Here is a 13814-nt window from a genome sequence, read left to right on the forward strand (position 1 = left end):
GGTGTGGTGATGTGGTGAATATATGTGGGCAATTGGTGAGCTGGAAGGGGAAAGGGAATGGAGAGATGGAGAGATGGAGAGTGTGTAAGTTGGGGAGGGTAGGGAAGAGGTGGTGGTTTAACTTGACAATGTAAAGCTTGAGATTGGAGGGAGGAGAGGGGGGGGAGAGAGGACTTGAGATTGAAGACTTGGAGATTGAAGGCTTTGTATTAAAAAAAATGATACAGAGGTTTAACGGAGAGATGGTGTGGGTGGATGATGATATACCGTATACTGTACACTTTATACAGGGAATAGACCGTTAGAGTGTAACTTGAAAGGAGCGAAAGGAATCGAGAGGAGATGTGTTATTAGCCGGAAAAATGGAATTGAGAATTGGAAATTAGCAGATTAGGTTTGCCATTTGGACTATGATGGCGACAGCAAGGCTGGAAGTTTTGTGGGTGTGAGACATATGGAAAGAGATTAGATGCTATGGTATTATGCAGTATGCAGTAGATTGATTGAGTTATTTAGAAGAAGAGAATGGGAGATTCTAGGAATGTTTATGAGAATGGAGGGAAGTGGACTCGATGAGATGGGGTTACGGTATGGTAGTGAATATGACGTGTGAGTAACAGTATAGAGGGAAGAAATACTTGTCAGTATCAGTATCAACCAACTTTTGATACACACTCTCTGGGTATATATACACGTTGTGTGTTCTGAACTTTTCGGTGTTTGATCTGTATTCAAATTTTAATGGTATGGTGGTTCTATGGAGATTTGTCTGTCTGTCTACTGCGGAGATTGGTTATATGGAGATATCTTGAAAATATTGTTGGATTTTACTTTTATATCATCTTATGAACCACGTACTGCAAGATTCTGTAGTGGACTGGGAGGTTCTGAGCTTGCGGGATTGATTTGAGATTTGTTGGGTAGTATTATATAGTGAAACTGAAGAAGATGGCGAGAGAAAGATGTGGGACCGAGAGCATGAGTTGTGTAGGAAGGTGTTGGGTTGGATGGGAATTGGGATTCGGAGAGAGATCCCGACGGGGCGATTCTGAAACATCCACGTTTGATAGATGGAACTAGAATTGAGTGAGAAGTGACAAATAGACGGTAGTGTATTTGCTTGCGGGAAGATAGCAATATTGAGCAAACATCTGATCGACTGTTAATCAACACCACTTTTGATATTATTTGGCTAACTACTTTAAGCTGATCGTAACTCTTTCCCCGAGATGCATATCCATGGAAGATAGCTTGCAATGTGCTGTGATTGTTCGGGCTATAGGTATGAAGAATTAACCTATGCAAGAAGAGAATCATGAGGAGAGGAACCCTAAGACCAGGAAAAGAACGGGTATGGAGAGATTAAAGATGGCAATTCGATGAAATTGCGTGGCTTCACATGATGGTCTGATTGCAATCCAGTAATTAGTGGTGATGGCGATGCTCAGTTCATGGAATGAAGAGTGAAAGTCGAAAGAGATAAATTGATAACATCTGTTCCGATGTAAGTAGTGACTCTGTACGCGGGAATGTCAATGAAGTGACATTGTAAACACTATTTGAATTTCCGATTTCATGTGAAGTTCTTTGAGTCTGGGAAGAGCATGTCTTTTGGATTGCTTCTGTTGCTCGAGACGAATAGAGCGTAGGATTTGATATGGGAAAGGATTTCTGATGTGAATATGCGGTTAGGAAGAAACGTTGCTACCTTTGTTGTTTGATATCTTCCCAATCCAACGTGCCATGCAATGCTTGATTGCAGCTCAATGTAGCAAATGGTGGTAGCATAGACTTTGAAGAAGCATGCCGTGGACTAAATGCGACTGTTCCATCTCCGGCTACTACCGAGTTGAAACATCGGTCCAGTAATGTGTGTATACAATCAGTATTGAATGAAAACTTTGAGATTGCTTCGTTCCATCAATCATTATATCATATGCAAGTAACCATTCTTACCGTTATCTCTGCGCAACATATGTTTGTGCTACTCGTTGAAGGAAAATACCCATGACAAAATATCTAAATTGAGATATATTGATCGTATTGGGTATTTTGTAGAAATTCATCATACCCTGTATTGGGGCTGAAGCAACTTTAAGCAAGGGATGTTTTCTTGTCGTCGTACTTTCCTCTCATGCAAGGTGGATCCTCCGATATTCATTTGGTACTGGTACCAATTCATGTATATGCAGAGTATATCAGTCCCAGAGAGAAAACGTAATCTCTGGGGCGGGTGGGAAAGAAGGAGGCGGTGTCGTGTTGCCATGTGTACTTTCATAGTTTGGTATATCCTGGGATGAAAAGGAACGGGGGACTGGGCTCCTTTGAGGTACCAAGCAGTGTGGCCTCTTCAATAGAGGTTGATTGGTATGACTCTCAGTGAGCTGTCAGTATGCGAGGATGCGGGACTTTCAGACTGGTTTATGCTGCGGAGAATTGATGATTAGAATTGAGATGAGAAAGTTACGCAATACAGCTACCTATGTACAGGCAGATAGGAGTAGAGATTTGGAGCTGCAATGTAATATGAACACTGCATCTTGAAGTAGAAAATGGAAATGCATCGATAGTGAGTCGTCCGCAGCAGCTTGTGCTGTTGTGGATGGTGTATTGCATGATGATATGTGATGTTTGATCTCTACCTGACCTGTGCGATCTTTCTGTCCCTTGGGATTTCAGATAAACCAATAAGGATGATGGAATATTACGTGCAGCAGCGTCACATCGGGGTACTGTATCTGGTGTGAAATCTTGGTAACATTGATTGTCGCTTAAAAGAGAAATGTGGCCAAAAGACCGGCAAGAGAGTGTTTAATTAGTCATTGGGTAGCAAGATTTCGGTAGGAAAAAAGGTACCAGACAGTCCGGAAGGATCTATTTTGTTTGGGGAATGACCGAATGAAAAGGGATTTCTAAGAGAGAGGAAACAAGAAACTTAATTCGGCATTGAAACTTTATGTAGGACATGGGCTTGGATATGGTATAGCATTTAGTATCGCAGCTCATGGGTGGAAAATTCCACAAGCATACAGAGTAGATACCCACTTGCATATTCACATACTGGGTCTGCATCAGTAAGATTATGTGTTGGTTGACAAATGACATTTTATCCGAGGGATATATGGGAGGTAAATGGGAGAATGGAAATAGATAGACAGACTAGAAATCTATTTAAGAGTTGTATGGATATAGGTAGATATATGTATGAAAGACGATTAGCTAACTGGGTAATCAACCAGACTACCTAGTATGTCTTGAGAGAAAAGAAGCGAGAGAGAGGGAATTACTACCTATGTTATCATTATTATTAGTATTGACATCGCATCGCAGCAATACTATTTTTATCAACGTGCTCCAATATGATCCTACTTTGGAAAAGTATATTAAACAATGTCTCAATGTCTTAATGCAAATGTGTATTCAACATCTATCAATATTACATAAAGGTTACTTTTTGATTCACAAGAGTTAGAAAAATGATATGATGGAAATCATACCTGCGTCAAAGGAATGATTAGTAAGCTCAGATAGTAGTAAATTGGGCTGAAAATGATTATCTATCAGGTAGGTATTCAATACGTTTTTAATACGTATTTATTAGGTCTTCCGGGTTGATTAGGTATTTACTATATTATATCTCTACGTATATTACTCTATATTGAGCTGGGAGTAATAATAGCTGAGTATGATAGCTCCTCTCTCCCTGGTAGATTGTTAAGGAACCATCGATGAAAATTTGATCAATCTAGTATCCTACCTTTCCCTTCTGAGATGTCTACCTTACCTTCCCTTACCTTACTCTACCTTACCAGCTGCTTGCTATTGGTTGTGGATGAAACGGAGACGGGATTGCTGTTGACCAATAACGAAGATGAAATCATGATATCTCTCTAGAATGGGAACTTGAGTGTTGAATTGTTCATCTAATTGGATATGCTTATTAGTGTTTTATGGATCTCCCCCCCTCCGCCCCCAAAAAGATTGGAACGGAATTTGATAATTGCGTCACATCAACTTAATTCTCTTCTCTTCAGCCTACGACACTCTGTTGTAGGTGGGAATGAAAATCTCAAAGACCAGGAAGTTTAGAGATAGGTCGATATAGGTTGAGGGATATTTCGTATCTTCGGATTTACACTGAACACGTCTAGAACGTCGATATATTTGGAAACGAGAAATCTTATACCAGTATACCATGCTGACCACGACCCAAGTGTTTCTCCAGCCACTACCACAACCACAAAACTACACTAATGTTTGAAAGGAAGGCATCAAAGGATCGAGAAGCTCACGCATATATCATATATCATATATCATATCCTAGGGCAAGGCGAGCGCTTGTAGTCCAGTCATAAATCCTGATCCGCTTTCCACCATAATATGTAGCTTCGCGATCAATGCGCAGCACAATGCACATTGCACACCCAGCACAAAAGTCCGGAAAGCTTGGGTGAGCTTTTTGTGGTAATCGTAATCGTAATCCTACTTCTACTCCTAATGATATTGCCATATACTAGGTACTAGGTATCGAGAATGAAAGATCATCCCTTGAGTACCAGTAGAAATACCTTTGATATCTACTTTCCATCATGACAAACTCTCATCCGCCAAGATCGAGCATGTGTATTAGCATCATCAATTACCTCGAGATTACCTACTCTTGCTCATACATACGCAGATTCTCTAAAAACCTACGACATGTTTCGCTCCCCCAGATTTCCATGCCATGCTTTAGACCAAACATGAATAATTAGGGCCACACAGATAGTCCCACTCATGATCATTCCGCAACCTAAAATTCATTCTTTGGTACCGGTGTTATCTTTAAGAGTCGAGCGAGCGAACGAATATACTTTAAAACTACATGATGTGAAGGAATGAGTTTATTGATCTTTAGTTCGCCATCACTAGCCTCAGCCCAGTAGAATGCCATGGATCTATCATCCAGCTCGGCAGGAAAGTCTTTGCTCAGGAAGCGTATGAGTCAAACAACAGGTAGTGGTTAAACCTCGTTGACAGATATATCAATCGTGATGATGATGTTTAGTACCTCTACCCTCTCTCTACCTTAGCTGCTTGGGTAGAATTTGGTCGATGCACCCAACACTTAAAATACAAATGGACAAACTCTATCTCGAACAATTGTCGATCAAACTCAATCCAAAGTCTAAGGTACCAAGGTATGATGAATTTAAAGAGGGGTAGAGCATCAGAATTTTTCACCTCCTCATTAGTCCGTACCAATTGAGATGGGATGAATTAAACTCAAACGAGAGGTACCGGTAGAATGGCAATGTAATGCAATGAAAAGTGATCATATCACAATTTACCAAAAAGATTGTCAACTTTTTATTTTGCATTCCCATAGCGCCGCCGTGCATTCACATCCAGCCATTCATGAATCCCGATGGTGTTTATATACGGGGAGTCCTTACTGGGTAGCTATAGCTTAAATGATCAATAACCCTGTAGGCGGTAGCTTTGGTACCTCGCAGAGTCGCAGCACATATCAACGTAAAATAAGGCTTATCTATTACGGAAAGAGTTACCTTTCTTTCTGTAGTGCGAGGTAGGTAGTTATTACTCTTCAAGGTCTCGTTGGAACTTGGGACTGCAGATGCGTCTCCTGTGCTTCCCAAACCTAGACGTGCTTGATATTTTGGCTGGATTGGGTACATGGGTACTTTCGGATATATGTATATGGGCAGGGGAGATATGTAGGTGTGTAGGTATGTATATATGTGTGCATGTACTGTACTTTATGACGAAAAGGGACGAGAAGGAGGAGAGAGAAAGGGGAAAAGGAAAGGAGAATGATTTTACATCATTTCGTCTACAAAGTCAGTTTCGGTGTTGGGGATGAAGGGGGAGGGAGTAAGTATATTGTATTTGTTATCCAGGAGATACTAGGTACCTAGGTATACTAGATAGGTATCTCGAAGTACGGAGTAAAGATCTATTAGGTTCTAGATAGACGATTCCCATTTTTAACTATTACTCCAGTAGGTAAATGTGATTATACTTATTAGAAGCTAATTAGAAATATATTTACTACTTACGCACTAGTACTTGGTACTTGCTACATATTAGGTACTACTCTCCACTTATTACATACTACTTGGGTAAAGAGATACCTAGTCGGTAGGTACTGTTAGTTTTCTTTAAACTTTCTTGCCTTGAAAGTATATATTGACTATATTGAGTGATATCGGCTCGACTGGCTCATACCAACTGATTGATACTGACGGACACTGGCTAATTCTACTCAACTGTACTATCACATACTAATAACTTATAATAATATATACTAACAAACCCAAAGTACGGAAAAGATATTAAAATTATAGCGAACTTGGAAGCGTCCTCAAGCCAGATCACATCCATCATACCCAAATCATACCCAAATTATATCAAACCTTACTAAATACTTAAATCATACCGTACATACCTTAAAAACCCTCCCTCCAAAATTTAAATCACACTAAAATTTATACCTCTAACGCCTAGATACATACTTTTCCGTCTACCTAGGTAAAATACTCTATCTCTCTCTATCTCTCTCTCTCTCTCTCTCTCTCTCTCTTATTTAGTACTGGCCACACTACTCATGCGCCCAAAGAGAATATTGTTCATTTGGTTCATTCCTTACCTCTTCCCTCTTACCTGATCAAGAAATCAACCCAACCCAAGCAAGCACCAAAGCACCAAAGCACCAAAAGACACCAAAGCAAAGATCACGTCCCCCTCGTTCTTTCATTTTCTCTAATTCTCTAATTCTCTCTTACTCATATGAACTAACTTTCCAACCCATCTAACCCATCTAACCCACCACATCCACCACATCCACTCATCCTAATCCACCACCCATAATAATTCTTTCCTTCTTTCCACCCACCAAACCCAAACCCGAAAAAAAAAGAATACAATACCCTCCCCTCCCCTCATCAACATTCACATTCATCCTTCCACCCTTTCGTCTGCCGTCCTTTGTCGACTTAATAACTGCGTTGCTTCATTGCACCTAATTGTTTCTCGTCGATACTCGATCATTCTTCTTTGATTTACTGCTTTCCTTGCGGAATTTGAGGAGTTTTTCAGAGCAGTTGTTACCACAGTCGATCCAAAACATGTAAGTAGATCATTTTTCTGTCCCTGCGCCTTACTGGTCGCGCATACAGCTTCAAACCCCCCCCCTCCCCCCCCTCCAACTTGACCCCTCACTACTCCTCCCACCACGTCGGCCTTTGTTGTGTCAGTCCCTCCAGCTCTTTGTTGCAATTGACAAGCTTATTGTCGCACATCATATACGGCGGCTGCCTTTGCCGGGTGTAGCTTTGCTGTTGGGCCTGGCGCAAATGTGTACCCTTGGCAACTAGCCTTGGTACTACCAAATCGTGCCAAATGTGCGAAAATTATTCCCACAAAGCTCTTTCACGCTTAACAAATCCCATCACCCCTTCATCAACCCACTCATTCATCATAAATTCCAAAGGTTGAACAATTGACTGATATGTTTCTTCTACTAGTTTGAATTTATTCCCGAGATTTCTCCAGCAATAATTCAAATCTTCCACGCTCGATTTTTCGCAGGCGCAAAACGTTGTCTTCAAGACTTTTCAAATCGAGTTACCTATATTACGACGTCGCTTTCAAGCACTTACATTTTCAATCGCACATATCGGTTATTTCGAGGGGCGATTAGGGTATAATTCACTAGTTCGATACTTCAGGATTTCCAAGGTAAGCTATATACCTCCCAATATGAAAATGGCAGACCCCTATGAACCCGGATTGAACGAAATCGAAATTATGCGGGCCGAGAGATGTGAATCGAGTTTCCTATTGTCACCTTATTTCTACGTACCGCCACAATCATGGGAAGTCAATAATGTTGGGAAGAGTGGTGTGGGCTGGCTACCGACTATAGTGGCAATGTGAGCAGTCCTCGCAGTAGCTGCCCATGATGGTAAATTTCGAGATTATTGGATAGAGTGGGTTATTGTATTGCATCAAGCAAGGCTTGTTGCCTCGCCCAAATTCGCCATCTGTATCCTACACCACCTTCTGTAGGGGCCACAAAAGGCTCTTACCTAGCTCAAGTTTCAGCTGTCATATCCCTTGGTAGTTTTGCGGTTATACATGACCCCTCAGCCCTAAATCAGATTCTCAAGAGACAACACGGATCATACACCCGCCCCTGCCCCCTTCCCCCTGCCCCCCACCCCATATGGTGGAGTCATGCCCCAGATTTTCCTACTGTTAATATCGAGAGTGACGCTGGTCCAATTTCTTTTTACGAGCGGGGTGGTTTCGATTTAGTGGTTGTCCTAAGGGATGCTTCGGTTTGAGAAGCGTAGCATCTCGGAAAGTTCATGATGGACTCCTGCTTGAGTGGCATAACACCTTGCTAAACTGTAACGTAATGGTCAGCGAGTGCTTTTATGATGTATTTGGGAGTCAAAAGTACAGCAGTACTGGGCAAACCCCATTCCAGTGCCTTACTTATCCTTTTCTGTCTTTTCCTGCTCCAGCGCAAGCCGGGGTATTTCAGAGAAGCTCTTCTTAATCCCGTTTTCACTCGGGTGTCTTGATCTCAATGCTCCAGTGGGATGGAGCTGGAGCACTGATTCTAGGCACTTTCAAACAGGGCATGGTTTTGTGCTCTTGAGGCGATGGCATAGCTCTGCACCTGCACTTTCTGTCGACCCCTTGCACCTTGTTTCATTTGTTGCTTTGATCCTTTGCGTTATGAGAATCCTCCATCGTCATCCTAGTCTACGGACTTCTGTATCCAATATATATTCTAAAGCTGCGGTAGAGGGGGGTTGCAGTCACTGGAAAATAAAAAGTCAGTAAAAACACATTCAACACCATGAGCCCACTTAGCTTGCCAGAGATTGACTAGAACGTATTCACCAATCTGCTCCCAACCAACCTGCTCTTGAGTTAGGTAGTGGATGCGTGGAATATATCTTTGCTACGAAGGTAGTTTTCATGTGATAGCAAGTTGGCAGATATGCTGATGGGCATATTAGTCATTAGCTCAACAAGGTTGTGGCAGTTGACTGTTGACTGGATACAATGAATCATGGTGGTGGCCTTTTCTGTTATCATTCTCATCTCATCAGTAATAAAGGATCTCTTGTGGTTGGCTGTGACAATTCATTGCTTTGCTGAGCAATTGATGTGGGGATATTGTTGAGTCAACACTGGACCTTTGTTATACGACAAGGTGAATTCGTTGTGCAAAGACTTCACTACCAGTACTTTCATGAAAAGACATCACTGAAGTTTGTTGGATGGTGTTCCTTGCTTGGTGGTACTTTCATGGTGGAACTGTGACAGACTCCATCAACACAACACAGTAAACTGAAAGCTTTCATTGATGGATCTTATGATTGGTTTCTTTTGTGCAAAGCCCCAATGGCAACTTCTAAATTCAAGTGTATGATAAGTTGATTGTTGGTTGCCCGGCCGAGCAGTTCACCATTCCGAACGTTTCCGGATGTTTCTCCTCCAAAAGTGTCCTTCTATCAACTTTTTTTCTACAGCAAAGTTACTCAGGGAGATAACAGTTACGCCCAATTCAAGTCTTCTCTCTAGCATTCTCAGACATTCTCTCAATCCTACTGATCCCATATTTGAAAGAGTGTGAATCACAACCAGGAACGATATCATATGATTTACACTAATCCTTGGGGTCTGCCGTAACCTGCACACTAGCGTAACTCTAGCCCGTTGACCATAAGCTAACCTTAAGTGAATTAGATTACGCCGATCTTTGAAGCTATTTCAACGGTCCCTGTTCTTGAATTCTTACTTTTAAACTTACACCACAACACACTTTTTCGCAACCACAACGCGGCAACACTTTGCTTCCTTCTTTATATCTTTGTTCTCCCTTGAATCAAACCTTCTCTTGTGAACAGATCGATCTTCGCAATGTCTTTCCAACAGCAACAAGCCTACGATCCTGCCCAACAAGGTGGCTACGAGCAGAATAACGGTAACGGTGCTATGCCACCACCACCAATGCAGCAACAGCAGCAACAGCAAGGTGGTATGCCTGCCGGCGATGGTGGCTCACCAGCTCCATTTGCGCAACAAGGTGCCGGCGTTGAAGGCTCTTCGGGCAGCGTCACAGGAGATGCAAAGACAACCCTCTGGTAAGTTTTAAGTTTCTCTCCCTTTTTGGCTTGATTTGATCTCTTATGATCTTGTCACGGGCTTTATCATTCCTCTTCACTCTTTCCCTTCTCCGTCCCTTCTATATCTTGATCATAGATCGAGCATATTTATGTCTTGCACGCCGCACTGCGTGGTGCCCGACCGTAAATGGACTCGATCTATTACTTCGATTCATTTGCAAGAGTGCACACCCTTTTGATCCGATCTACATCATGGCCATGATTATTAGGGTGTTGATGTACTACTTTTGATCAACACCAAATTCTTCACACAGTCTGTCTACGATTTGATCACTACTAACATATTACAATAGGATGGGTGAGCTTGAGCCATGGATCGATGAGAACTTCATCCGTAGTGTCTGGTTCGGAATGGGCGAACAAGTTAATGTCAAGATGATTCGTGACAAATTCTCTGGGTAAGTCATTCTTATCGATATCACACTTTCAACCAAGAAATATTATCTAACTATGTTCCCATCATTTTAGAAACGCTGGTTATTGTTTCATCGACTTCACTTCCCCAGCTGCTGCTGCAAAGGCTTTATCCTTGAACGGATCCATGATTCCAAACACCACTCGACCATTCAAGCTCAACTGGGCCTCAGGTGGTGGTCTTGCCGATCGTCGGTCAGAATCCCGGTTCATATACCTCTTTTTCTCTACTTCGCACTTTCTTGAATGATTCGCTAACTATTTACAGTGATGACCGTGGACCAGAATTCTCTATCTTTGTTGGCGACCTCGGCCCAGAGGTAAACGAGTATGTCCTGGTGTCATTGTTTCAGGCTAGATTCCCCTCTTGCAAATCAGCCAAGATTATGACAGACCCTATCTCAGGAATGTCTCGTGGCTATGGCTTCGTTCGCTTCGCCGAAGAGGGCGATCAACAACGTGCCCTCACTGAAATGCAGGGTGTCTACTGTGGCAACAGACCTATGCGAATTAGCACTGCCACACCAAAGAACAAGTCTGGCGGTGCTGGACCAGCAGGCATGCAGATGCAAGGCGGCGGTGCTGGTGGTATGCCCGGTGCCATGGGAGGTGCCCCAGGCATGTACGGAATGGGTGGTGGCCCACCAATGGCTGGATACTATGGTACTCCTCAACCAATGAATCAATTTACCGATCCAAACAACACAACTGTGTTCGTTGGTGGTTTATCTGGCTACGTTACCGAAGACGAACTTCGATCATTCTTCCAAGGTTTTGGAGAAATCACCTACGTCAAGATTCCACCCGGAAAGGGCTGTGGATTTGTCCAATTCGTTCAACGACACGCTGCTGAGATGGCTATTAACCAAATGCAAGGTTACCCAATCGGCAATTCTCGCGTTCGTTTGTCCTGGGGACGATCCCAGAACAACTCTGGACCAGCCGGAACCCCATACCGACCTGCTCCTCCACCTCCTCACTACCAACAGATGGGTATGCCACAACAGCATAACCCTTACAATGGTTTCCAACCTTTACAGGTAAGATTTGTGCCTTCTTCAATATAATTTCAAGCTGACAATTTGTAGTAAGCATACATCTTCTTTCGCGAATGGAGTTTAGTGTAGCATGGCGTCTTTCTGCACTGGGCTTGCCATTTTTCGGGGCTTTACTTCTTCGCGTCCAACGCCTGGATAACTCTTTCTCGTCTTAGCGTTACTTCAAGTATCGGATGGGTGGGAATCTGCGTTTTCCAATGATGCCCATGTATAAGCATAGACTTTTCATGCGACCACGATCTTCGCTTTCTCTTTTTTTCCTTCTACACATGTAATCTCACTGCTCTGCTGCTTAGTCTGCTCACTTATCTTTTTCTACTGGCGGATTTTCAATCGTCGACGAGATCTGTTTAGGCACCTTTGCACTCATGCTTTGAAGCAGCTTTTTCCTATTCTGGACTTTATCCACAAAAGCTCAAAAGTTTAGACTCTCTTTTTTTAAATAGGAGTATCGCGGCTTGTGCGGACTCGATTACAAATGTATTCTTCATCTATTATTTGATTTTGCAGACCATTTGTTTCCTTTTTGGTCACATACACTTGTTGTTATGTATTATCCCTATGTTTTGTGCTACTGCCTGTGCGATGATTAAAAATCTCCCTACAAACATCAACTTCAAATTACTGGACTTGTAGCATTTTATCCTTAGCTTGAGGCACTGCTTATTTCATCATCTGAAGTATCGGATAAATACTTGTTTCTTACTATTTCCATGCTACTTTTCTTCTTTTAGACGTCCATACTTGACATGTCATTTTGCTAACGTGTTTGAAATAGACCAGGTCAACAGAGTCACCAACAACCGGCCGCCGCCTACAACGCTGGGTATCAACATCAGCAACAACCATCCGGTGGTCCAATTGCCAACGGTGGCTTTAATAACCAAGCTCCTTATGCCTAAATAACTGTAGTCGCGCGTAGTCTTACTCAAATTGGTCGTCTTTCGCGGATACCCTTCGGCATACCTCTACGATTTGGGTTCTTCGATCTTTCATTGGTTTCTCTTACACTACTGCAAGATACCCTGCTGCATCTAGGATACTTTAATGACGCTTGCTCTCAATTTTCATGGGATTGACAACAACAATGGTGGATGACTCGGCTTTTATGGTTTATGGTTATGGTTTATGGTTATGGTTTCTTTTGAGTTTTACTCAATATTTCCTTTGGTTCACTACTCTACTTTCGGCAATTTGCGACTCTGAAACGTCTCACAATTCGATGAAAAAATTCCAGCGAGCTTTACTTACAAATTACATTGCCTCGATACATACCTTGGCGAAAATGGAAAGGCGTCATGGTTTGGTGCATTATAGTACATCGATCATGATACCACTCTTGCGTGCATGGATGGGGGCCTGGACGGCATTGCTTTTAGGTGTGCGGCGTGATATTCATCTAATTTACTACGTGGTCTTTCTCTGTTTTCGAATCTCTTTCTTTCAAGTACATAGCCGCGACGGAGGATCTTTTACGTTCCTACTCTTCTTTGATTGAACTTACACCGGTATACTGGTGGTATTTCGGGCTTTGGGGAAAAGTTGATGGATGGATCGATGAAATATGTTGTTGCGTGGTTTTTCGTCGGAGGGCATGATATTTATTCTACCTCCTGGTTTGATATCTTCTCAGGAATGACATGGTGCAGCGTTAGCATCGTATAAATATAGTTGCAGTGGTTCATCAGCGAGAAAGCTTTTAGGCATTGGTTGAAGGAATTTACGGGCTGGTTTGAGATGTGGAACGTGTGTCGTCTGTTAGTCAAGATTAAGAGGAATTCATCCATTGCCTTTTATCAAGATATGCATGGTGTTGATTTGTGAATGTGAATGTGAATGTAATGGGGCTAGGCTTGAAACGCTGTGCTATCCATCATAGCTAGAAGTTATGCTTTTCTAACAAGGGAGATGTTCACTGTGAGGTAAAGCGGATATGGACCATTTCCTCACCTAACACCCATCCCTTCTACTTCTTGATATCTAGAAATTTCAACTCCAATTCCAATTCCGGTTTCGGTTTCAACTCATCCCAATCCTAACACATCCTAACCCCTATTCTTATGCTTGCAATATCTCCCTCAAACTAAAATAAAGCGTGGAACATCTCTCGAGTCTCGAGCATATGAAGCTGCTC

General features: G+C 42.4%; 1 protein-coding gene across 1 annotated transcript; it reads left to right on the forward strand.

The window, feature by feature from the left end:
- Positions 1 to 9942: 9942 nt before the first annotated feature.
- Positions 9943 to 12582, forward strand: EAE97_007622 (uncharacterized protein; the record flags this gene model as incomplete). The annotated part of the gene is made up of 6 exons (XM_038878136.1): positions 9943 to 10166; positions 10502 to 10606; positions 10677 to 10817; positions 10891 to 11662; positions 12331 to 12377; positions 12459 to 12582. 6 exons carry the CDS (start codon positions 9943 to 9945, stop codon positions 12580 to 12582), a joined length of 1413 nt encoding a protein of 470 aa, XP_038730974.1.
- Positions 12583 to 13814: the final 1232 nt, after the last annotated feature.

The sequence above is a fragment of the Botrytis byssoidea genome (assembly GCF_014898295.1).
Source record: "Botrytis byssoidea strain MUCL 94 chromosome Unknown BBYS_015, whole genome shotgun sequence".
Lineage (NCBI taxonomy): Eukaryota > Fungi > Ascomycota > Leotiomycetes > Helotiales > Sclerotiniaceae > Botrytis > Botrytis byssoidea.